This window comes from Lissotriton vulgaris, chromosome 1_1, assembly GCF_964263255.1.
Source record: "Lissotriton vulgaris chromosome 1_1, aLisVul1.2, whole genome shotgun sequence".
NCBI classification, from domain to species: Eukaryota; Metazoa; Chordata; class Amphibia; order Caudata; family Salamandridae; genus Lissotriton; species Lissotriton vulgaris.
In genome coordinates, this window is record NC_141685.1 from 2132390076 (window position 1) to 2132417414 (window position 27339).

Here is a 27339-nt window from a genome sequence, read left to right on the forward strand (position 1 = left end):
CAACCTTCTTGGGGAGAATGGTACTCGGTCCTGGGCTATCAGAAGGCCTGGTTTTGGGCTTCGGAGCCGAGCCGCAAGGCGGGGCTTCTGAAGGAGCTTGTCGATCTCGGCTAAGGCCTTTAGGCGATGCTTCGACCGGAGCCTTATCTTTTGGGATAAGCGGTGTTGGGGGCTGGGTACTCACTGTTTGCCCCGGCGTGATCTGGTCATCGGAGTCGGACTGGTCCTCAACGGTGATGATTTCTAGATCCGAGTCCGCTGCTTCTGGGAGGTCGTGTTCATCATCGAAGATGTTCTCCGGTTCCGGTGCCGGCCGCTGCATCTCTTGCCTAGCGGCCCGTCTAATCCGGATAGTCTTCTTCGAACGGAATTGGGCACACGCTGGGCAATTTTCTTCGTTGTGCTTCGGTGATAAGCACTTGTTGCATACTGTATGTTTGTCAGTATGTGGGAATTTGGAGTGGCATTGTGGGCACCTTTTGAACGTGCTTCTTTCCTTCGACAGCAGGCCCATGTGGCGTCGAAAGGCCCAGCGGCCCGCGTAGACTATCGGATCGAGATGGAAAGTTTGGTCGAGTCAAAAAGTACTGAACGAGAACAATACCGTCGAAGTCGAAGGCCTTCTGGCCTTAGAAAGTAGTTTAGTTTTGGTTCCGAAATTGGAGTAGAGGAATAACATCCGAACCCAATGGCGGAAAAAAACAATCTGAGGATGGAGAAGATGCCCATGCGCACTGTAGTCCAGGGGAGGAGTCACCTATCTCGTGATACTTCGAAGACTCTTCCAGGACAACAAGGTGCAATCATCCGGACACACCACTAGGCGGCGATCTATGCTAAGATATGAATTCAGCAGCCCACATGCCTCGAACACGAAGTTCTCTCATGGATCTAAACAAACTCCTGATCAACTACGGCATTTAATATTACTGTTTCAATACACAAAACACTCCATGGTCCTCTGGATCGTCTAACAAAGTCTGCACGGAGTAAGTTAACTGTCCAATCATAAACAAACTTTAAATTCTGCAGTACTTAAAGGTGGCAGTACAGGCCCACAACTGTGGTTACTCCGCACAGACGATAACTGGTGAAAGTAGTATTGGCCTTTGTTAGATACTCCTGCCCAAATTTAACATCCAGTGTTAAGATTCAGCACATTCAAATCCTGCTGCCCCTTTACTTTGCTTCTGATGCAAGAACCTTTAAAATTCTTAAAGGTCCTTATAGATCATGTGAGAAAATTAGATGTAACTTTGTAAAGAAAAAAGGGTTAGCAAGATGAAACTGAAATGCCAGACCTCTACAGACTGGGAACAAATGGAAAAGAGAGGAACACCGCTTACATTCTAAGGTAAAGGGATGTGAGATTGGGGGGTGGTATTGCTAATGATGGTACGGCCTAAGTGGGACTACTGTCTTTAAGTAGTCCTCTGATTAGGTATACTCATTGCTGAGGACATGGACCACAGACCGTGGTTTTCAGTGCTTAATAGGTTGAAAGAATGAAGGAGACCAGTGGAATAAGACTTTAAAATACAGTAGGAAACCAGCACATATTTGAACGCTAATTTATTACTTTTACAAGACAAATCCTGTTAAATAACGATGGTTCCAACAAAGTAAGGAAAAAATAATAACTTAATACTCCTCATAAGGTGCTTACAGATTTACTGTCGTCATTATTTGAGGTTGGATCTTTGTAGCTGGAGCCAGGTAATGCAGGAAAATCTTCATTGTGTATCGAGAAGTCTTGTGACTGCTCACTTGCTGGTTTTGTTACCATTCCCACTTAAACCAGAAAGAGAAGAGGCCTATTAGTGCATCTGCAGAAGCATATATTTTAAAATATAAAATGAAACAAACTGTAATTAAACCATACATTCTAATGACAGAGGGCTTCAATACAAGTGGCCTGCAAATTCCAAAATTCCAAGTTTTGTTTCACACAGAAATTTCGGCTGCTGAAATAAATAAATAACATGTTGCTAAAAATCTGATCTTGAATTGTTTAGAGGTAGTTAACTACCATGATCAGAGTGCATTTCTAGGAATCTCTTCACATGGCGCATTAAGGAAAATTCAAAGCATGTTTCATGGTTGTGAAAGCCTGATTAAAGGATTATTTGGCTGACTGACTGACAAAGCATGTTAAACTAGGACAAGGCTAATACTGGGCATGTTATGTTTTGTGAATTTGTAAAGTGCACTATCACCTACGAGGGTATCCTGACACTGAGCAGGTGTATGTGCCTAGCACTGTGTATGATAGGTTGGTTAATTGAAAAGCCACGGCTTCAGTTTCCTGTGGAATTCAAGAAGTCATTCAATGTATCGTATTCCAGAGATTCATATTTAGCCACACAAGGTAAAAATGTTATGTAAAACTACCATTTGTGGCATAAGATCAGTTGCTCTACCTGAAAACCCATCTATTTATAATCAAAATAAATCAGATGGTGTATTTTGGAAAATAGTAAAGTTTCATATTATATTATAAACCCATGGATAGATGCTCAATACAGGTTCTTCTGGCAAAACTAATGCAAAAGGATAAATAATTGAGCAAACCATTTTTTCTTTTTAGGGTCCAGACACCAACATAGGAAAACAGGAGTTCTTCTGCACTTTATGTACTGAAGAAACCGACAGCAAACTCTGCCGATCCCAATAATTTCGGACCCATTACCAACATTCCCATGCTAGCCAAGGTCCTGGAAAAATGTGTTCAACAACCAATAACCCAACACATCATGGACTTCAACCTTCTGAACATCCACCAATCAGGCTTCAGGCCCGGTCATAGCACAGAAACAGCCATTCTGCACATCGTTGACGACGCTCTCCTAGCACTTGACAGAAATGAAACCTGTCTACTAGTCCTGCTCGACCTCTCCTCAGCCTTCGACACGGTCAATCACGAGAAAATTCTAAGAAGACTGGAAAACAGGATGGGTTTTTCTGGCATAGTCCTTCAATGGTTCAAATCCTTCCTGGAAAACAAAACACAGTCATTCATGGTGGACAAAAATCTCTCTCCCTCCTCACTGAACCTTCTAGGAGTACCACAAGGATCAACCCTATCACCCACCCTATATGTCGAACCACTAACTGAACTACTCCACCAGGCGAACATTGCCTACCAGATGTACGCGGACGACACTCAACTTTACATCAAGATCTCCTCCATTGAAGACATAAAAACAACGAACCTGGCATCGAAAAGACCGTCCACCGGCTAACGACCAACTTCCACAAGCTAAACTTGTAAAATACATAATTTCTTCTAATCCCCCCCCCCCCCCCCCCCCCCCCCCCCCCCTCCAATAACTCCCTGGAAACAAAGAAATGGAGCAAGTTGATCACTGCTCTCAATTGCACGCCAAGTTTGGTGGACTCCACCAAATCACTCAGAAAATAACACTAGACAAAAACCTTCACATGCAAACACACCTCAACCTGATAGCTAAAAATGCACGCTCTCACCTCAGTTACCTTAAATAAAAAACATTCATCGAAAACCCGGACCTCAAAACAGCAGTTCAGTCCTTAGTCATCTCAAGGCTGGAATACGAATGCATCACCCTAGCGGGGCTCCCCAAAATCTCAACCGCCCCTCTAAAAGCCTGCCTTAACGCCGCAGCTAGACTCGTAACAGGATCTAGAAAATTTGACCACATATCACCACACCTGAAAGCACTCAACTGGCTACCTTATGAAGCTCGAATCCAACTAAAAATGGCATGCATCACTCACAAAGCGCTTCACCACAATACGCCCCAGTACCTATTCCAAAAACGTACCCTATCTGGAGGACTAAGACAGTCTAGGAGTGTTGATAACCTACCCCTGAAACCATCACATTTTAACAAGAAAAAAAACATTGAACCGAGCATTCTCCGGGCAGCACCAAGAATATGGAACGGACTCCCTCCTTACATCAGAAAAATCTCAACTACTATTCTGTTCAAAAGAGAAGCAAAATCATTCCTCATGTGTAAATTCCTCCCGTAAACTCACACATGATCTACTCCAGCTCTACATTCTTATTCTTGCCTCCTTTCCACTTCCAAGGACTCCCTTGCTCCTATTACTTGTTGATCAGTTTATCCTTGTCGCCTGTGCCCCTCCGATCTTTTGACTAAACATGTTTATATTACGTACTACTTTTTTTTTATGATACTTGGTTTTATGTATTCTGTGTATTCTCTGTAAAGCGCTCGATACCCTACCCTGGGTCTGGTCCGCGCTATAGAAAACTTTAAAAATAAAAATTTAATAAAAAAATTAAAGTAACCTGGTAGAGCAATGACCATGCTTATTTTTTTTTTACCATAAACAAAATCCATAATACATGAAATAAGAAGGGAAGATACTACTTTGAAGTTTAAATAAGCATTGAAAACTCATCTCTTATATAGCTCCCAATCACGTAAATGATGGATAGTAATGTTGCAGATGAACAGAACCTCAGCAAACACTATAAAAATATGTGCAATCCTTTGGACACAAAAACATACAACTCTATGCAATCTGTATAAAGTTCTTTAAAAAAAATGCATAATGTGAATGCAATTCACACAGTAATTCCAATGACTAAGTGTTTAAAACAAAATCCTCTAAAGGAGGGTTTAAAAGCAAAGGTTTACCATAAGGCGCTCTTCCTGCCAATGGGTTTATTAATGGCGTTGGATTTCCACTTCCTTCCCTTCTATTTCGGTCTGCTAGCGCTGGAAAATCTGAAAGGTCCAATCCTGTGACATTTTCACTTCCATCTAAAACAAAAAAAATACTATGCTGATAAACTATCTTAAAGATATCAAATTCAATGTGAATGTTTTACCCATGCGAATAAAATGTGCAGCCGTTTGATTGCCACAAATATTACCACTTGCAAACATGTATTATTTTCACATTAATGCATCATTTGTGTCACATTTTGCTGGTGGTACCTACATGGCAAAAATGAAGAGTAACGTGGTAATGTTATTGCAAAATGCTACTATTCATTTTTTACTACAAACTGAACCCGAAGGGTGGTGGTATTAACACTTTCAACAGTGACCCCAGGATTTATACTCCAATCTAAGTGAGCAATAAAGCTTTTGGAATTGAATATTTAAAACCTCATCTTTGTCAAAATTATATCAGACAAAAATTGTAAATGCATCATATTATAACATTTAAAAAGGTGCAGTATGTTAGGTTTGGAATCATTAACATTGAGAAATCTCAAGAGGGCTTCATTTTAAGAATATTTCATTAACATATGAATGAAACTCAAGAACACAGTGATAGATTAATCAGATAAGAACAACATTAAACTGGTCAAAGAGTCTCTACAGACTAAAGACAAAGTTTTAGATACACCTATTGATATCACTGTTCAACACGCTTGAAAAAAACAGAGCTAATTTGAAGCTGTGTCAATGTTGAAATAAAACGCCATATATTTGTAAAATGTGCTAACATGGAAGGCCTGGTAGCGATTTTCAAGTAGAATAAATCTGCTGCGGTGGCCGTCCAGTAGATTTTAATTAGGATGTTAAACCTGTTTTATTTTCAATAAACAAAAAAAGATCAAGAACAAAAAATACACATCCTCCATACAGAAACATATAACACCTTGGGTACATCAGAAGTATGGAATCGCTGCTTATAGCAAATTAGGAACATAAACTAAATGGTGTAAAGATAGAAAAGGGTGGGGGGAAAGAGAACAAAATTTAATAAAAATAGAAGGCGCCAGCCCAAGCCCTTCAGCAATCACATGGAAGGCTGTCATCATCTTCCTGTCTGCTTTTATAATTCAATTGGAAAATCAAATCAAGAGTTAAGAAAAGAGTGCTTAATTAAGAACCCATGAGGTAACCGGGTCTGTTATCTGGAAGCAATGGGCCTGTAACATGCACGAGGTAAGCCTGTAACTGGGAGAGGTAATGAAATGAGAAAATAGAAACATGGGGAGAATAAGGGGGAGAACTGTAGGCATCCTTAACTATATTTTGGGGGGTGGGAGGGTGTGCAGACATATTAGGAGATGAAGTGATTGGTACATTCTCAGCATTGGTGGGAAGGTTCCATCCATTGCTGGAGATGGGTGAGATGGAACTATAGGCCACTATACCCTTTAACAATAAACACAGAAGGGTGTCTGACTCATCACAACTGGCACTTAATGTGGACAAAACATCCCTAACCTAAAGAGTCATCCCTGATTGGATCGAGACATTAACACATATTGAAGGATGAAAAGTGGGGGATTCTTCAAAAACTGTATACCAAAATAATGATACTCAAGTGGTTGCAATGACCACATTACATTTCTACTTGTTGAGCTGCAAAGGGTAATACTATCTGGCGAACAGACGCATTAAACTTGATAACTGTCAACAATCACACAGTACCACAAACTATTTCATCAGCTCTTGTGAAGTGGACCAAAATGCAGTCCAAGGTCTGAAGTCGGCTGTTAAGACCATAAATCAGTCTTTCACTCTAGTCATTTCCATCAGTTGTTTATTTAAGATTGGTATTAATGCAGTTTTTCATTTCTCTAGATGAACAATATGGCTACTGCTAATGCTACGACACAGCTTTATAATTAGTCTCTAGAATGTTTGTGGAGTCACAGGAGTGCAATGGATGACAAAACAGTGATACTGACGCCACTAGAGCTTGGCTCATATTTTCTAACCTAAGACCAGAGAAGAGGAAGGGAAGAGGACGACCGCAAGATGCACATGATCGCTCATAGAGGGAATTTGAGCACAGAACATGTTTGTACAATTTCGCCTGAAACCACTGCCAATCATCCAAGATCCTGAAAAAACCCGATCTTGAGTTTGGCTTCCCGAAGACCCACATTACACAGCTATATATGGCTGAGACTATAGACTCCTACATAATGGCCCAGGATTAGTGGTACAGAAGCACCAGTGGGTCCAGCAGACAACACGGTTCACACCAAGCATTGGTTTTAGGCAGTTTATCTTAAGGCCACCATGTCTTGTGTGAGATATATTTCTTCATCAAACCTCTCACGGTGATGCAATTTGGTTCTTAGCTGGTATTCTTGGCCTGTGCCAGACGACAGCATTCAGATGCACTAAACTGTTGATCGCCATCTTCTTGTGTAGTACGCACTGCCAGCTGGAGCTCAGTGCATGAAGCCATGCCATATGCATAAGCCAGATAAGATAAAATGACCTTCTAATAACATATTATTATGTGTCTCCTGTCTTGTGATACCTTGCTTTGTTTTGTATCTTGTATATAGGAACATTGTAATCTAAACCTTCAGGTTATTTAATATGTGCATACATTTAATTAATTGTCTTTGTTCCTTTTGAAATAGCAGTCGCCATTTTCTTTGCATATGACTATTTACTCTACTGTTTGGTACTGCAAAAGCACCTTGTAATTATGAAGATTTGTATGTCTTGACACTAGGAGGCATGTGCGAAAGTGCCCTTTTTGAAATGATAAATACAAGCTTTTCTGGACTGATGAAGCTGTTTTTCCTTTTGCCTCCGTGCACTGGGACACTGCTAAGCATATCCTGGGCATGTGCTTGGATTTTTAAAAGCTGAAAAAACTGGCTAACTGCTAATTGCCAAACTTAAGTTTCCTATACGAACATTGTATATGGTGTAGAAATACACCTATGGCAGGGAAAATTAAATATCACCTGTGGACTGCAGCACATTTGTACCATCTACTAGTATGACACAGGAAAACATGACTTCAGGCCTACTACTACAGCCTGACCGTTGCACTTTAAACCTGCAGTCTGATCGCCCAAAACAGACTTTTTTGACAGGATAAAAACCTTCCTTTTAAATATTATTAAGTCACCCCATGTATGATTGGTAGCCTACCACGAAAGTTGCATGATATTTAAAAGTAGGGCAAATAGACATTTAACGTTACCCTGTCCCTGCAGTGATAAGACCCATACAATTATTTTCACTGTGGAAAGCTCTGAATGTCCTACGTAAAAACTAAAGTAGAAATGAACAAGTTGCTTACCTTCCGTAATGATGCATCTGTAAGAGACATAAGTAGTTATAGATTCCTTACTTTAGAATTACCCCCAGGCGACAGACTGGATCCGGAGAAATTGTTTTGTAGCAGTACCCCTGCGTATCAGTAAGTGGCGTCGGTCGACTTGGAATCTGCCGTCAGCATCGTGTTCGCTGGGATGATGTCACGGTGTCTGCTTAGATGCCGCCCCTGTGTGCTGACGTCGGTTCTGACACGACTTTCCACGCCAGAAGCGCAGAGCCATGCAAGACACTGACCACTGGTGCACACAACTAAGGCCATGTAAGGGAGTGCCTATCCCTAGAAGTCAGTTCACAGAACTGGGAGGATGGGTGTGGCGGCAAGGAATCTATAACTACATATGTCTCTTACAGATACATCGTTACTGAAGGTAAGTAACTTGTTCATCTGAAAGAGACTGTATTTATAGAGTCCTTACCTTAGACTAGATACCCCAACAATGCCAATGGAGGGTGTGAACTAGGTTCATCCCAGAAAGTCCTGGAGAACCGAGCAGCCGAAAATGATGTCTCTCCGGACTTGGCTGTCCAGGCAGTAATGTTTTGTGAACGTGTGCAGGGATGACCACGTGGCTGCCTGGCAGATGGCAACCAGCGGAACTCCACGTCCCAATGGAGTAGTGGCTGCCATCACCCTGGTAGAGTGGGCGAAGATTTTGGAGGCCGCTTCACGGGGGTGGGGAGGAAACGGGCATTGGTGGTCTGGCCCGCCTGGCAATCATCCTGTCCACAGGAGCTCTGTGCTGGGCTTGGACCGAGTGCTCAGAAGGATGTCAGTGAGAACCTCATTAAAAGGCAGCAAGGGCTCCGAAGAGGCTGTTGCTGGCTGAAGCAGCGCAGTATCACAAAGACGGGTTATGCCCTAACCCCCCATGAAAGCCATAGAGAAAGCCAGACCTTAATCTGTACAAACATTTAACCCCCTCCGTGCCCTTCATAAAAAAAACATAAGTCAAAATCTTCTTTTGACTTTGGAATATCAAATGTACAACAAGCATGCCGCAATACTGAAACTAGGAATATCAAATGTACAACAAGCATGCTGCAATACTGAAACTAGATTTTCGCGATCTTTCAGGTCTTAAAATCAAGAATGAAGCGTCAATAAGAAGCCCTAAAGTTCTTGTTTTGCAGCTTGAGATACACTTTAAATTTAACCCACATAACTATCATGTAAAATAAGAGAAAGCACTGCAATTTTAGGTAATTCTTTTTTCCCTGATTTTGTTTGCAGCCTGAGGTTACACCGTGCCCCATTCCGGATTAAAAACCCGTGACTCAACAATGGGTTTGGAAACGCATCAGCTTTTTCTGTTTAATCCGCAAAGGGTCTCTCTAAAAAATGTTGGATGCCTCTGAGGAGATTACACCTTCATAAACTAACCCCAGAAGTATGTGACCCTTGTGGTAGCAATCCCTTAACTAGCGCCAAGGCGTAGGGCCATTGAGATTGCTTATTGTGAACTATTGCTGCTGGTGTAATTCTTGAAAATTTCTCATTATTTGCACATTTTTGTATTCATTGTTTTGTTTTCACGATTGTATCTTCAACTTATTACGTTAACTGGTTGTGTATCCTATGCAGACATGATCAAATGTTTTTAAAAATACAGAAAATATAAATAATTTCTGAGTATACCACATTAAGCCTATGAACTAATGAGTATAGGTCGACAGTCTGCTTACATAAACAGCAGCAACAGAAAATGGCAGCCAGGTTTTTCTTCTTTTGCGAATAATGTAATGTCCTACCTGGCGCCTTAGTTTGGAACCCCCCCACCCCGGTTTTATCTCATCTAATCCCTCATGGAAGCATCTGGGCAAAAATAAAGCAAAAAGCATAAAAAGATGTCCAAGGAAAAATTTGCACAAGTGACTATAAGAAAAAGAAAAACAAATTTGTCTCAAGCATGGGAGCAAAGTCTCCAACTCTAACTTGTCAACTATCTATAGACTCACGAGGAAGTCCTCAGTTCTTTCAACATATCTTTCTTTTATTATAGATATGGGTATCTGCACGATTATACATTAATAATAAAGCAAAAAACAATATATACATACATAAACACATAATCACAATCAAAAGTTGTTCAAAATCTTTTGTAGTACCCATCCATTTTAACCTGGTTATACTCAAATGCAAATATCACTGCAATCTAGGGTGAGGTAATCCTTTTTACACACTACCCAGACAGTGAAGTAACCTTCTCTCTATTCAGTCATTTATATAGCATGTAACAAACATATTCAAATGTCATATTTCAATTTAGTTGGACTCCTCTTCATATGTCGACACGTTTCAGCCCACTGATTCTGGCCTCCTCAGGACAAGGGTAACACAACTGAACACACATACTCCTTTGGTCGGGCCACCACAGCTTCACAAAATAAGAACCAGACACCACTGTGCATCTGTCCCTGAAGTATCCAGTCGTGGAATCTCAAACAACAGGATCTTAACAAGCCGGGACTGGGGTGAACACCACAAGGTCATCAGGAAAACGGACGATTTCTATTTTGTCCGATAACACTACGTGGTCTACTACAATACTTTCAGGACTCTCGCACCGTCACGAGTGGAACGGCCTCTTCGCCGCCAACTTCATCCTTGAAAGAGCTTATCTCACCAGTGTGTTTGACATGTGGCTGAAGCACCTCAGTCAGGATGTTAGTCCTGACAGCCACCGTAGGAAGCTCGAGGCCTAAGGCCTCAGCCGCCCTACGCAACACCACAACATAGGAAGCTCCCTCCTCTGTAGCCACGTGTAATGGCTGGATTTTCTGTTTAGATGGGATCAGCCCCCAGGGGCCCCTGTGACCCAGCCAAAACGTACTCACCTTCCCTTCTTAGATCGTATTCACAATAAGTAGATATACAGATAAATATACAAGTTGCACCTAAGAATAGGGAATGACAATATACATATACAGACTTTCTACAATATCTTATTCACATCAGTTGGCCTCGCGGTCACCCCGACCCAGACCGTTCTACCCTAGGGCAGATCTGACACACAATCTGGTGCGTCTACACACGGGCCTGCAGAACCCAATGCTCCCTTTTCCAAACCGTTCGCGATCCTGCGAAACCTACACACTAGTTCGACCACCTAGTGCTCTCATTAGCTCAAGCCACAATCCTGTGGGTATAAACACTGGTTCGACCCCCCAGTGCTCTCATTAACGCCGCATGTCAACGACGACCACATTCCTATGAACACCTATACATATATATATATATTGGGATATTATCTCAGCTGTCTACTCGGAATGAAACTACAATAATGACTTTGGATATGGGTCCAGATTGTATAGTGTACTCGCTGCTTTTGGCATCAGAGGTTCACTCACTCCCTATTTGTGTGATCACCACTTACCTGATTGGGATTACTCGTCCATTCACGCGCCTAGCTTTCACCTAGGAGTATCGTTTACCAAGATTGAACATAAGCACCAGGCACACGGTAATTCTATATGAATTAGGATATTTATTAACAATAAACATGAATCACATTACTATGCAATAATACATTTGCAAAGGGAATAAAAGATAAAGGTTAGGGTGCACATACTATAAGGATCGGTCGGACTTCACCTGGTTAATGGGAAATCGGGAATCGGCAGTCATCTAGGCTCCTGTCTCGTCTCTGGGTCCTGGCTCGCCTTGCAGTCACCCTCAGCCGTCACAAGTACACGTCTGCACTGCTAGGCTCAAACTCGTCTGCTCTCCCTCAGGACCTCGGAACCTTGCTGTTAATTAGCTACCGTCTCTCTCTCTCTCTGCATTAGTGCGCTCCGCGCCACTTCTCGTTCAGTCTATCTTCAGAGAGTTTCGGTCTTAAATCTTTCTCCGACTTCAAAGATGGCGACTTGTCCACCATGAAAGTGAATAATGGCAGAGATGCTAACGGCTAGATGCCGCCTACGGACTAACTGACAAAAAGACTAACACCTTCGCTAATATCAAAGCCCGTTCCTTCATGGAAATTCACGGCCAGTAACCTGCCGCCCACCAAATTCTTGTACCTCCCCGTACCAAGGACACTTTCCCAGCCGGCCGGCCTGAAGTTGTGTCTTCGGAGTGGAGAAAAATACATTCCTTCGATAAGGGTCAGCCTGAACCGGTTCTCTCCAAGCGAACAACAGCTTAAAACTAAAACATCACACTTGACCTAGAAAGCCTTCTCGAGCTACCAGGCAGAAAGCAAAATGGAGTCTGTCTCGTTTAAAGCCTACGGAGCCCATAATATGCATAGCTCCATGAAAAACAGATCGGCATGTTAGCAAATGAGTGAATCATGACTAATACTTATATATCTAACCCCTCACTTAAATTCATAAGCCCTACTCTAAGGGAAATAACACGCAAATGCCTTTATATATGTATGACAGGGTCCCTGTCTATTGGCCTAATCCCTATGCTATGGGGGTGATAGGCTGGAGTCACTCTCCATCATTCTCCTTCTCCAGAGAGCTAGCAAAAAGACAGCCATAACACCACGGTAAGGGGAGAAAGCAAACGAAGGTCTAGGGAAGTATCAGACCATTGGCATCACCCAACTCCTCTCGCCAGTCCGGCTCCTCAAGTTGGTCTGCTAGAGGGTCAACAGACTCCTCCCACTCCTCCTCACCCTCCTCTGGCTGCCACTCAGGGCGGTAGGGAACGCCAGGGATGAACAGCGGTACAAAAGTACCCTCCAGCACTGGTATCGATGCTGGTCAACGTCGGTCCAATGCCGTGTCCAAATCGGGGGTAAAGTTGTGGTCGATGCCTGTGGGGGGCCCAACCAAAGGGAGGGTGTCATCACTGGAATCGGTGCCGGGGAAGCTACCCTGAGTTCGACTGGCGTCGATCCTAATTCAGGCCTGGATCCTTGGGGACCCTGCGGTGCCGAAGCCGGAGTAGCCGGCATCGAAAGCCCAGGGTCCCCAGCCGACTCTGTAGGGCCCAGCGGCGCACCTGCGGGGTCAGGCTGCCCAAAGATGCTGTGCAGCGCTCCGTAAAATGCGCAAAGCTGGGTAGGGGACGCTCCGGCTACGGGAAAATGAGGGAAGAGTGGAGATGTCCCAGCGGGCTCAGAGTGAGCAGCCAGAGAGCAACGACGCTCCGGGAAAGCATTGCATCTGCTGATGAACGGGGAGAAGGCGAAGACCGACAATGATTCTTCGCCTTCTTCTTGTGCTTCGATTTACCCGATGAGTGCGAAGACTTCGAGGACGGATGGTGGTGACTCCCCGACTGGTCCCACAACCTTCCCCTCGACCGGGACCTTGAACTGCACGGAGCAGACTGCAGGGCCTCCAAAAGCTTCCGGGACCACTCCCGCAGAGACTTCGGGTTCGGGCCCGGCAGTCTGAGCACGACTTCGGGTCATGGTCGTGCTCCAGGCACAAGAGACACATGAGGTGCGGATCGGTGACCGACATCAACTTGTGACAGGAGTCACAGGGCTTGAAAACAGGCCGACGGCTTGACATCCCTCATGCACCAGGAGTCGAAGACGTCGCCAAAAGTAAAAAAAGGGTTAGTTAAAAAGTGACAATGGGGCACGCTTTCTCCGGATCTGCGCTGGCTGGCATGGAAAAAAAAAACAACTGACTTCAGTGCGCGGGGGCGTCATCTAAGACACCGCAACGTCATCCCGGCGGCCAGGACGCAGACGACGGATAAGGAGTTGACGATGCCACCTACCGACACGCAGGGGTACTGCTATCAATACATTTCTCCGGATCTTTTACACACAATGGAGAGGCAACGTGTACTATGAGATTAATGCTTCAGATGCAGTACATAAATTAACAGTAGATAACAGGAGTGACGAATCTCCAACACAGATGGCGTAGTATTCAAAATGCTTTTATTGGTATTTCATGTAATCTACAGCCTGAAGCATTAATCTCATAGTACATGTTGCCTCTCCATTGTCTGTAAAAGTTCTGGTATATCATTGAGACTAACATAGGTGGCTGGTCTCAGGAGGTGGGCAATAGTGAGTAAGTATAGCTAGAACCAAAGACCGGTTTTCTCTATAACTGAAAGGCAGTGCGGCAACAAACCCTGCCACCAGGTTCTGTGTTGTATACATTTCTCCGGATCCAGTCTGACGCCTGGGGGTAATTCTAAGGTAAGGAATCTATAACTACGGTCTCATTCAGATTAAAATATTAATTCTTCTATCCGGAGCTTGGGACAAGCTAGAAAAAAGGGTTTATCCTCTATTTTTAATATTCCAATAAACAAATCTAATGATAAACTTAGATTTGTTGTAAATATCCAGGGACAATAATTTTTAGAATGTAGTGGACAGGCTTGGGGAAGGAACATACTTATGTATTTTAACGCACGTTAGCCAGTAGGGCACTAGCCCAGTGGGAGGTGGAGCTAGTCCTAAGATCCAGTTTGGTATAACTTAGGATAAGGGAACTGCCCATTTCCCTAACCCAAAAGCTGACTGGCACACAAGCTCCCTCCAAAGGCAGAAGGCCTTTGCCATCTTGAATTTCCCTTGGAATAGTGCACTCTGGGATTGCAGTTAGGTAAAGAGAGAGTGCTGAAAAAGAGGGTAGGATAGCCACAGGGACTGTTTTCTCCACTGGTTACAGAGTGTTCAGAAGTCACCTCCACCCACAGGCTAGTGAAATATATGAACCGGTTCCCTCACCAACACCCCCTCAGAAAACATTCTGAACCCATGGAAAAGCAGAAAAAAGACTGCACCTGCTGTTTGAGACCGGCGAGGAGACCTGAAGGTCTGGATCTGCTCCCACTTGTACACAGGACACAGATGAGGACACCACTAGTCAGTTGGCTGACCTCCTGTGTGGCTACACTGGCACAACAAGCTGAAAGAGGCCTTTATGCCTGAAGTGACCAGTCACTAGCTGAAACTAGAAGAGGCTTGAACCCTGCTGGTGGCCTCTGCTGGATTGAGTCCTGATCCTTAAGTGGTATCCCTGAAGTCTTGGGAACCTTAGTGGTGTACAGAAGGACTTATTCTGAAATATCTGAAAAATCAGGACTTGGAAAAAGTTTGGCCTTCTAAACTCTGGAGAACCAGGGGCAACCACTCAGGTCAAGCTGCCCAAATGTGCAACCACGTTGAGCAAGAAAATCACGTTGGTCATGTTCTGAGCTTTTTGCAGCTCCAAAAACCTGTTCAACTGACCCTTGAACCAAGCCTATGTGACTTTGTTGAGACCTTCTCAAATACAGCCTGCAGTTTTTCCTCAATGGAAGATTCTGAGCCCCAAAAAAGGCGACTAAGTCCAAATGAAGAAATCTTAATAGGCAAAGAGAGATCTAACATGGGTGCAAAATTGGAACTTTCCCGCTCAGAGATTTTTCCGCCAAAATTTAACAGCATAAGTAGGACCTCATACAATGGCTAACCAGCTTATATACAACATGCTTGAATAGCCACTGCAATCTTGCCCCACTTTCGGATTTTGACTTCCATTTCAGAGGCTAAGGGCTTGATTTAGATTTCAGAGGACGGGTTACTCCGTCACAACAGTGACGGATATTCTGTCCGGCTAAATATAAATCCAATAGGATATTATCAGATTTATATTTCAGCAGATGGGATAGCCATCGCTGTTGGGATTGAGTAACCGGTCTGCCGAAACCTAAATCAGGCACTCAGTCCGAAGGTCAAATCTGTGACCAGGACAACCCCTCTTGACATAACTGACTCATGCTCCCTTGCAGGCGCCCTCAAAGTAAGTTTATTTTCAGTTATTAAAAACCATAATATGCTCTACAGGAAAGCCAATAAAATGTTCAAATTGCAAACACACAGCATTATAAAAGGACTACGTAGCTACTGACAGTAAATGGTATTATTTCGGGCAAATTTCTGTTTTAAGATGCAAAATAAAATAGACAAAAAATTGTACATTAATTCAAGTAACAGCATCACTGCTAAGTTTTTCTTAGCTTCAAAAACAAACTAGTATAAAAGACGTACCCACAGAGAAGCAGTTACAGAATTTGTAGGGGAAAACATTAAAAATGTGAGTGTAAACTAAGATCGCACTCACAATATCTTCGATTAGTACTAGTTAAAGTGCATATGTCAAGCTTTAAAGTGTAGGTGAACCATGTGGATATACATTTATTTACTTAAACAGCCACAGTGGAAATAAGATGTTGATACATATTTTATTAGGGAGAACAAAGCTGATGAAATGATAGTCTATTTAGAATGTTATCATAGAATCTCCCACTGTGTCGATTTGTGCAGCTTTTCTCCAAGTTAAAGTAAAGAGGTGTATGTGCACTCTCGCTTAAAGGGCAAGAGAGGTTTATACAAGAGTCCTCATAAGAACAGAATAATAAAGCGGACTAGGTCCAGCTCCGTTATTTGCAGATAAAACTTTAAACATGGTTTAATGTCCAGAGAATGCAACGCTTTTTCCACTGCTAAGGATGGATTAGGAAAGAACGCTCATTTAACAATCGGTTCATTAAGGTGGTAAATTGAAGGCACCTTAGGAATAAAAGAAGGGTTAGTGAGTAGGATATCTCTGTCCGGCAAAAACTGCAGATGCAGCTCATTTGTAGTGAGAACTTGGATTTCACGGATACGTCTGGCTGACGTAATGGCCAAAAGGAAAGTCACTTTCCAGGAAAGGGACTATAATTAGCATTTTTAATTGGCTCAAAGGGAGGACTCATCAGTTGAGACAAAACTGTGTTTAATTGCCACAAAACTATAGGAGGTTTTACATGCGGAAAAGCTCTAAAAAGTCCCTTCATAACTTCTTTGACGAGTCGGTTAGACCACAGAGAGGTTTGATTTGAGCGTCCTCTATACCTAGAAATTGAAGCAAGGTGAACTCTTATGGAAAAGTGAGAAAGTCCTGATTTTGTCAAGTGCCAGAGATAAGGCAGAGCCTGCTCCGGAGATGAAGAGAATGGATGCAATGCTTGTGAGATAAACCAAGACCAGAATATCTTTCATTTAGCCGTGTAACATTTCAACGTAGATGGAGCGCGAGACTTCTGTAGTATCTTGGTACACTCCTTGGAAAGCCGCAAGCCCCCAAATTCAGCGTAGTGAGGAGCCAAGCCGACAAATGAAGAGAGGGAATTTGTCGATAAACTACTTGGCCCAGGTACATGTAGAGAAGATCATCCTTGGGGGGAAGCGAATCGGAGACACTATGATAGGGGATGCTGCTCAGTGTATAAGAACTGTCTTGCCCAATCTGGAGCAATGAGACAACTGACCTATGTTAGGCCGGAGAGGTTCAATATCATGTACTACTAATGTATATATGTCACTATACCTTTTCCCTGTCCTTCACACGCTCATCACCTACCTCCCAAACCCTCCCTTCTCTCTTTTCACCAAGAGCACTGTAAATATATACTGCATTGTTATTTGCTTGAGCAACTGAGATGCCAATAACCAATGCTTCGACTAAAATTGGATTAGGTGTCTCTAATCCAGAAATAAAGTGGATTTACGCATCAAAAGAATAGAAAGAGTGGTGAATGCTATACTATTTTTGTTTCATTAAAAGAGTTGCTAACGCGACCATGTTCTCATTTGTACTGCAATACTTTCCCCGGTCGGGTAGTTCTTTGTGGGATACCCATTTGATACTCCACCATCCAGCAGGAGAGGCACATATTTTGGCCAATAATGGTCTATTTAAGCCTGTGCTTACATAGCTTACAGATCATTTTAAAGCAGTGCAACTATTGAACCGCCTTCACAATAAACTATTATTAAGTCATGCCTCTGAAGTGTTACGTTTCTACCTAACCAGAGTAGCACAGTCCGGGAGATCAAAGAGTTAGTCATTTACTTATGAGCAAGTGTCTCTCGAGCTCTGTCATCTTCACTGCCCTTTGCCATGAAAAGACTGGCACACAGTTACAGACATTGTGTTGTCATAATGGTGACTGATGATCAAAACACCTTATGAAGTTTAGCGGGTATGTCTGATTGGCATACATCTGTATCCCATCTGGTCTACATTTAGAAGAAGCACCCCTATGAAAAGCAGATCTTGGGTCATAGATGAGTACCTCTGTGAACTTGGCCATCTTGTTGTCCTATTTAACTTTGACAAGTTTATCACCTCCATATTGCACAGCTGATGTTAAACGTTGCACGACATGCCAATTACACAGCTTGAACTTAATGATATTGAAAATTAGTTGTTCACACAATCAGCCACTTTCAATGAAAAGTTCAAGCATGTCTTTAGGAGAACCATGATTGCCTGAACTATAGTTGCTGCCATTTTCTTGTGTTCATAAAGTAAATATTGGATTAGGTGTTAAATGTCATCCTACTGCTACATACTACAACGGACGATGTCTGCGGGGGGTTTGTGAGGTGCTAATAAGTATAACATATGGCCTCAATTTCTTTGCTTCAGCATCTGTTTACTCTGATGAGTTGGCTGTAACCAAACAGTAGAGACCTTGTTCACTTATCATTTATGAACAGGGAACTCTTGACTGGATTGTCTCTGATGTATACAAAAATAAATGATGCTATTAGGCTAGTAACTAAAATACACAAGATGGCATTAGCAACAAAGTAATAAATACTGTCCATTTCATGCGAGTCCTACCCTTTTCTTTTCTATAGCCAATGTGAGCTTAGAAATTAGAAGCACCACCTTGTGTTGGGAGGGAGGGGGAGGGGGGCTGTAGTAATGTTATTTGTTATTAGAAATACAACTGAGCAATTTAGAGGACCATGTGAGGGGAAGCGTGCTTGTATGCAATATACTGAAATTCCTTGGATTCTTAATATATGTAATGTAATCAAAAATAATCTTTTTTCACAAACATATGGTGTTGAAAGACTTGACAGAGTGGTGGTCAGTTCTGCAACAAACTGCAACCATGTTTATTTCCAAATTTAACTTATAAGTGTACGTTCAAACATGTATGCCTATACCATATACAGCTTTTAGCAGTTATACATTTTACAATACATTCATCTGAAAACATTAACATTATAGTACAAACTTTTGAATACAAAACTACTTAGGATAGGATTCATTACGAAAGCCCGCTCTTTTTCTTTATTTTAAACTCCCTGGGCTTTTGATGCCACACCAATTGGCTTGAGTGAAGACTAACAACACAAAGTCACTCCAAAAAACGGTTTCCTGTGTTTAAAAATGCAGACAGACAGGGAATCGTTATGTTTTCTGTTTGTAACAGTGTTTAAAAAGCAGGCAAAGTGAAGAAGAAGGAACCCTATGTCTAATATTAAGCATTGTACATGAGGTTTAGAAATATTTGTTGTTCTATAAACTTGTGTACAATCTCAGTCATGATAGGTATTGCCAGTTTTTGGCGACAGACCTTTAACGATATATAGGTCTTAAACATAACGTTTACAGTTATAATGAAATACCTATTACTTCCCCATCCTTAGTGAAGGGTAGCGAAAAATTAAATCAAACCTATCGAAGGCCATTTGAGCTACAGGCCTACCTGGTTCTCAAAGCGTTAAAATAATGTTTCTTACTAAGCAAAAGTAATCAGAGGAATTTAGAGATATTCTACATTTACACAAATGCACATGCATAGTAAATTAAAACACGCAGCCATTTTACCCATTTTTCCTAGTGTGTTCAATATTCATTGGTCTTCATTCCAATCATTGATTAAAAAAAAAGTAGGATACATCAGATAAGAGACCATTCACCTAATTCAGATGTGTAAGGTTCTTCCAATTAAGTGCAGCCATGTCCATGATATGCAAAATGAGTAAGTGACATACGGAATGACGCATAGTAAATTTTCTTTTTTACTCAACTTATTTGGAAAGCTCAAAAACTGAAAATTAAAAATGTGCACCTTTTAGGAAAATAAAAGTTCTGTCACAAAGTTTGTGTTCTTTGAAACAGGGCAAACTAAATCCACTTACCCAGTGTTCCATTACAATCAGCGCCTGTTCAAATTTGGGCAACTTACCATTCATTTCATTTTTTTTAATAAAAAAACAAATTTTGTGCTTTGTATTCAATCATGCAAAACATTTTAATGAAACCTTAAGCACACACATTCTTCTTTAAGAAGTTATCTTACTCATTCAGCCACAAATTGTACTATTATTTGTTCAGCATTTATTAGACCCAGCTATAGCATAAAAGGACATATTTCAAGCGTCCTTACCTGTTCCATTAAAAATGTTACTAGATAAGGAGTTGTTCATTCCAAATGCCTGATTCCTGTTCATTCCAAATCCAGACATGCTGTTTGTATGCAAAACAAATAGTTAGGGGGAGGAACAACAATCTCATTTAGGGGGACAGAAACCCCCAAAAAAATGTTGGTGTACCCTTTCCCCCTACTTAAATTTGGAGATATTCATTGCACTTAGAATTTCCGCTGCAATGATTAAGATCGACTTAGTCAAATTAATCAACGTCTCCATTTAAGTAAACCATTTTTCCAAGTTTTTACTCAACTTGAGGCTGAACAATGTTAAATTATGTACTACATTTACATGAGACACTGAGCTGCTCGTAATAAACCTCGAAGTTGATATTAAGTGCCACCGTAAACGCACATTTTATTCCATAGGTTTTATTTTCATAATCATTCACTGATCGTGGTTGGTTACAAAATGTCATTGCTGGTATTGCATTCTTACAGACAATATGAATACAAAGTTGATGGCTGTGGAGTTGCTGCAAATTACCGAACAGAAAAGGACCATGAATTTTCAAATTCCAATCTCTCAGTGCAGTAGAGCAGATGACAAATGCTTGGCAAGACAAAGTAGCCTGTGCACATAGATGTGCTAGGGATTACATTTCCCATCCCACATTTAAACGAGGAGAACAAAGGCAGAAGGTAGGATCTTATTTAGATAATGTTAGAAGACGCTTATGCTCACATGCTTCATCCACCCATCCATGCATTATATATGGTTTCCAAGGACTGTAACAATCTTACTGAATAAGAAATTAGGTAAATATTTTTTGCTCAATATGTTGGTTGTGTAATGTTTTCGCACAGTATTGCTGAAGTACTATTTTCAATTTAATAAATTCAAGATACAAATATTCTGTGGTAATTAGACAAATAATGGAAATGGTACAGCAAATAAATATGGCTGAAATGTACGTAAAAAAACGGGGGTGGAACTTAAAAGGTAATTAGTCGGGCCAACTAAGAAAATGGGTGGCTAGATGCCCATCACGAATAATAAAAGGGAAGAAAATCGGATATTTAATTTGATATCCAGAAAAAGGGACTACAAATTATTTCAAGATAACTTAAAAGAAACAGAAGCGCAATATCAATTACATCGAGATTAATCTCAAAGTGATAAATGCTCCATTAATTACTACACGAAAACCAAATATGGGGCGGCTAGCCTCACTGCAATTTCCTTAGTTACCATCATTTGCCATTATACTACAGTGGCCGATTAAACCACTATGATGTTAACAATTCTTCAACCAAAATATTTTAAGCATGTAACCTGTGTAATCCACCTCACCTGTTTACAGTAAAAGGCTGCCGAGAGGGTTGCTGTTTTGGCATACAAATGATGCTAGGAGAACTTCTGTTTGGACTGCCTAACCCTGAACTGCTCATACTGTTTGTCCTGTTGGGAATTCCAATACTCTGCCCCACCTGGGTGTGGTTCATCATATTCCTGGGATTCATTGGCAAAATGCCCCTGCAAAATCAAACACACATTTATTTGACACAATCTTTAATAATACATTTCTTACTTTAGACTTTATTTTGTACCAGACCAGGATTATTGTGTTGTATTTTTCAGGAAAGAGTACCTGCTTGGAGATGGCGGCGTATGAAGTGATACTGTTGTTGGTGGTACATGGCTTGGTAACTGATTGCCTTGTGATAAGCTGCGATTTAACTGGGGAGTGTTGTTGCTCATTCCCCGCATAGGAAGTCCTAGAGCACCTATGAAAATACAATCCAAGATGACAGAAGTGAGGAAAAAAAGCATTCAACACTACTAAAGATTAAATTAACTACGACTGTGTTCAATTACAGCTAGGCATTGGCAAAGTCAATTGATCATATGTATGGATACGGAACCGCCTGACCTGACCTAGATCGAGGTCATAGAACAGGCTCTGGTTGCGGCGCTTGAGACGCCGGATTTGGAGTGTCGAGAAGCGCACAGGACTACACCCTGGGCATTGGAGAGTACCTCGCCGGACAGCCCCTCAGTATCAGAGAGTGCACCTGCGGAGAAGGAGAAATGTCATCCTTCCTATGACAAGCCAGAATGAATAAAAGCAACCCCCGACATGTGACACCTGTAGAAATAGCAAAAGACTTTGTCCCTTTTTAATGCGGCATGAATGGCACTGTGCTAATCTTATGCTTAAAGACTCTGATAGAAAGCAGACATTTGAGGTCAGCGAGTGTCGCTGGTGTTGATAGTGCTCTATACTGGAGCTGCTTTCCACGAAAACTTGAGAACTACCCAAAGTTCGCACCCGAATTTGGCGGGTACTTTTTGAAATAATGGATGACAAGTTGGATATACGGGCCCCTGTATAAGGCACGTTGTATGATGGGTCCAGAATAAACACAGACTATAAACTGGGATTATCATATCAGGATATTATATTCGTGAAGGGAATTGTTTTCTAGTGGAAATACGGAGTTAATCTGTCAGATAAAAAGGACCACATGAAATATATGAATTTTCCATTTTTGAAGAGGAATTAGACCTATTTTCACTTTTGTGTCTGCACCTGTGAATATTATATGCCCTGAAGAAGTTCTGGTTTCCGAACGAAAAGCGCTGGCTGTGATTCATCAAATAAAAAGAAGAATATAAAACAACTATAAAGGAGGAATTTCATTTATCAGATGGACTTGACATAATCATGCTTGCAAATATATAAATCTATAAGTGGTGCAACTTTAATATAAGTTAAACATTCGTTTGAACTTGTGGCAAGGGTGGCGTTCTTGGACAGAGAGCGCTATTAAAGGTTTGCACACGAGAATGCGTGTTTCATTCAACAAATGCGTGTTTGTGGCAACAAATTGGTCCAGTGTCTAGCTTTGGTGGTTGTAATGGTATCTGCTAATAAAGAGGTCATTGGTGGGCGACAAAAAAACTTTTGCACTAGCGCTAAAGCTGTCCCGGTCATGGCCTTTGGGTTTTATTTAATTAGCAGTCAGGTCATTAGGGCAACTGTGGATCATATTTTAAAGTGCATACTAATTATATTTATTGCTATATTCATAGTTTTAAGTTTTTAGGTGGTTTTAGTAATGTTTTTTATGGGAATAATGAAAGTGGAGCTGGATGGTGGCTGATATGGGGATAGGGCCCAAGGTCAGCTGTCAGGTAAGGTGCACAGGACAGGGATGGTAGAAAAGTGGATAATTGGGCCGATTGGAATTTGAGGGTTTGCATTTAGGTCCAAATATTGCTCTTACTTTCAAATAACTCTCGACATGCTCTGTATACACACAGAATCGATCTGTTGAATCATGGTGACTATTTGCAAGTAGATATGATGTAATCTAGGGTTTGTGGGCTACCACAAGAAGCGACAAATCGGGCCCACCCAAATGCACCCTTGGCCCACCCAAATAAAAATTCCTGGAACCGGGCCTGAAGTGCAGCATTCCTGATCCTTAAACTGTTTATTTTGTGGTAGATGGTTCAGAGCATAACACTTGTAGAAAGCGGGTGGAGTAGCCCTGTTTGCCGCTCAGTACATGTTTGCAAGTGTTTGTCTTTGGAAGGCACCCAAGTGGTCTCCGCTCTGGTGGAACGAACCTCAATTGTATATGGAGAATTTTCTCTTCTAGGTACGTAAAAGGAGACCACTATCAGTTAACACTAGACAGCATCATCAAACTCAAAAATGTATTACAAACATAATAATGTCAATTTGACTTTTGTTCATCAGTTAGAAAAATATAATTTCTTACTTTGCTGACCATATAAACTTGCCCCAAACTGAGAAAGTTGACCTGATGAAGATGGCGATGGAGATGCCAGCATCTGCAATGAAATCAGTTTTATTAGCAAAAGTGCGCACATGCAAAACCCAAAAGTGTGATTTTCTGCACAAGTCATATATAATTTCAAAGAAATTGAGCCTAATGATCAAAGTAATAGTAACCTAAAAAAGAATTAAAAAGACCTGATCATATTCTATAACATACTGCACCATAATCATTGCGTTATACTATGCAGAAAAGTTGGACATTGATTACAGACCAGCAAGACACTGTCAATACAAACTGCGGCTCGGTGTAGGATCAGGGACTTAACTAGATAAGTACTAAATTATAACAAGCATTAGAAATGCAATAGGTCTCGCAGCATTAGAGTTAGTGCTTTTAGAATTGTTAATGGGTTTTTTTGTAAATCTTTAGCATGAGGGTGAGGGTGAGTGAGGGTGAGTGAGGGTGAGTGAGGGTGAGTGAGGGTGAGGGTGAGTGAGGGTGGGTGAGGGTGAGTGTGAGTGCGGGTGAGTGTGGGTGAGTGCGGGTGAGTGCGGGTGAGTGTGGGTGAGTGTGGGTGAGTGTGGGTGAGTGTGGGTGAGTGTGAGGGATTGAGGGTGAGGGGTTGAGGGTGAGGGGTTGAGGGTGAGTGAGGGTGAGGGGTTGAGGGTGAGTGAGGGTGAGGGGTTGAGGGTGAGGGAGGGTGAGGGGTTGAGGGTGAGTGGGGGTGAGTGAGGGTGAGGGTTGAAGGTGAAGGAGAGTGAGGGTGAGTGAGGGTGAGTGAGGGTGAGTGAGGGTGAGTGTGGGTGAGTGTGGGTGAGTGTGGGTGAGTGTGGGTGAGTGTGGGTGAGTGTGGGTGAGTGTGGGTGAGTGTGGGTGAGTGTGGGTGAGTGTGGGTGAGTGTGGGTGTTTGGAAAAACCACTATTTAAACTTCAATGTTGGCTGATGACCTTTAATTGTCAGAGATGGTTGGCTGATGGTACATTTTTCTGCTTCTCCGTCATTTGAGGAACTTCCGGTGTCTTTACCAACTATAACATTTAGCACATGTGCTTTTGCTTTTAGAAAAAAAAAACTAAACAAGCATTGGCAAAGCCAATAGGTCTTGGGACCTTATAAGTGTTTAGCCATGCAACACTTGATATTGTTGCACCAAGGATATTGTGCTAGATAACTAAACACTTATAAGGTCCCAAGGGCGAGACCTATTGGCTATGCCAATGCTTTTTTTTTATGTCACATAAGTGTTATAAACATTCCTGGTGATAACTTAATGAAATTCTAACTTTAGGTACATTAACCAAGTGAGCTATAACCTTCTTAACTCAAAGTGAAGATGTCATACTGAAATATGAGCTCTCCGGGATTGGAAAGGACAAGCAATGGGGGTTATTAATGCCATATAGATAGGCGTACAGGTATCACCATAGCAAAGAGTGAACTCCCTAATAAGAAATACCGCTCTTAGCCAGTTCCATACACAACTGCAGAAAACAAATGTATGTTCCAGCAGCTGCATCGCATTTCCTCAGGAAAGGAAAGTGATGGGGAAAGAAAAGAGGGGGAAAGAAAAGAGAGGGGGAAAGAAAAGAGAGGGGAAAGAAAAGAGAGGGGAAAGAAAAGAGAGGGGGGAAAGGAAAGAAAGGGGGGGAGGAAAGAGAGGGTGAGAAAGTAGGGGGAGGAGAAAGAGAGGGGAGAAAAGAGAAGGAAATAAAGGGGAGAAAGAGGGGAGAAAAGAGGGAAGAAAGAAAAGAGGGGAGGGGAGGAAGAAAAGAGGGGAGGTAGAAAAGAGAGGAAAGGAAGAGCGGGGAGAAAGAACAATAGGAGAAAGAAAAAACGGGGGAAGAAAAGAAAGGAGAGGAAGAAAAGAGGGGAGAAAGAAAGGAGGCTTGAAGAAAAGAGAGGAGGGGAAGAGAGGAGGGGAAGAAAAGAGGGAGAAAGAAAAGAGGGGGAGAAAAGGCGGGAGACGTATTTAGTAGGAGCATTTTGTGTAAAGACCCGCAACCCCTTCAAACACCTTTAGGTTTAACGGCAGTCAGTGAGAGAGATGCAAACAGTAAGAAGCAAAGTAAGACGGAGAGACAGAGGAAATATCAACTAGAGGCTGAGTGCGACAGTTTGTACTGAAGGGAATGGTGGTGACAGCTGCTTCATAAATGAAAACAAAAGGCGAAATCAAAACAATCGAAATGAACTCGGAATACAGAACATTCATCCTACTGCCCAAGGAAGGAGGGGGCTCTGCAGGGTGGACAGCAGACAGGCAGCGCAGAGGTTGCGCTTTGCTTTATGAGATCACTGTTCCTTGCTGGCACGTGTGACCCTTGACAATTATTTTGATTGATCCACGTTATGTTTATTCGGCCATGTAAGTGCAGTGAAACTTTAGAGTCCAAGGCAGTCACAACAGTGACATCTGCGGGGTAGCCTGTGAGACAGCTCTAGTGACTGAGGCCTGAGCGTGAACGCGGTCTGTTCCCGGGGGACTACTTCAGCTATCTGAGGACTAAACATCTGTTCTGAGTATGTAGAGACCTGGCTCTGCTATCTACTGCACAATACACTGGGCTCTGTGTTAATCAAGCTGTGGGACACCCTGTAGCAGACATAAAAGCGTAACCTTATTTCCAATGTAGCGCGACAGCAAAACATAACATCACAAAAGCGCAAAATTAACAAAACAATGAAAAAAGCATAGGACGAAGGATAGGATAAATGGCAGATTTAAACAAATGCCGAAGAAATGGGAGAAAAAATAAAAACCAGAATAAACAAGCCTTTCACCGTAACACGGCGGGCAGGGGAGGGGGCGGGCAGGGGAGGGGGCGGAGAGGGGAGAGGTGCGACACGGCAGGCAGGCAGGGGAGGAGAGTAGGAGGAGGAGGGGGGAGGAGAGTAGGTGAGGCACGGCCTAGCGGCAGGCAGGCAGGGGAGGAGAGGGGGAAAATCTGCACTCCATGGCCACCCCATGATTTCTCGCAGACAGCCAGGAGGCTCTCCGGCTTGGGAGTGCAGCAAGAAGATGTTCTGCTGGCTGGTAGTGGAAGGGCTGTGCAAGATGCCTCCTGCAGCAGGAGAGGAGCACCAGGAGCCAGGCGGAGGAGAAGGCCAGCTCAGGGAACCAGAAAACCATGCTAAACAGGGAAAGGCTGCAGAAGAATAGAGTCTGTGGCAAGGCCGCCCATAAAATATTCATTGTTTTGTGACTGGAGTACCCCACAATGCACTGCGGGGGCTGTTTTGCATATAGTTTGATGCTTGTGGTGGCCCTATGGAAGGGCAGGGGCACCCCAAAAGGATGGCCCAAATCTTACGCCTTTGGGTAT

At 42.4% G+C, this 27339-nt stretch overlaps 1 protein-coding gene across 7 annotated transcripts in view; it reads right to left on the reverse strand.

Moving 5' to 3' along the window:
* CNOT2 (CCR4-NOT transcription complex subunit 2) overlaps nt 1-27339 on the reverse strand; it is a 429881-nt gene that overhangs the window by 190297 nt on the left and 212245 nt on the right. For 4 of the 7 annotated variants that reach the window (XM_086921898.1, XM_086921930.1, XM_086921945.1 and 1 more), the window contains exons 4-9: nt 23995-24067; nt 21855-21990; nt 21557-21739; nt 20221-20300; nt 4650-4775; nt 1667-1791 (exon numbers count right to left, since the gene is read on the reverse strand). In XM_086921898.1, coding sequence (XP_086778024.1) covers nt 1667-1791; nt 4650-4775; nt 20221-20300; nt 21557-21739; nt 21855-21990; nt 23995-24067 — 723 coding nt within the window. The remainder of the gene's footprint in view (nt 1-1666; nt 1792-4649; nt 4776-20220; nt 20301-21556; nt 21740-21854; nt 21991-23994; nt 24068-27339) is intronic. The other 3 variants (XM_086921922.1, XM_086921938.1, XM_086921906.1) reach the window with 1 other exon arrangement.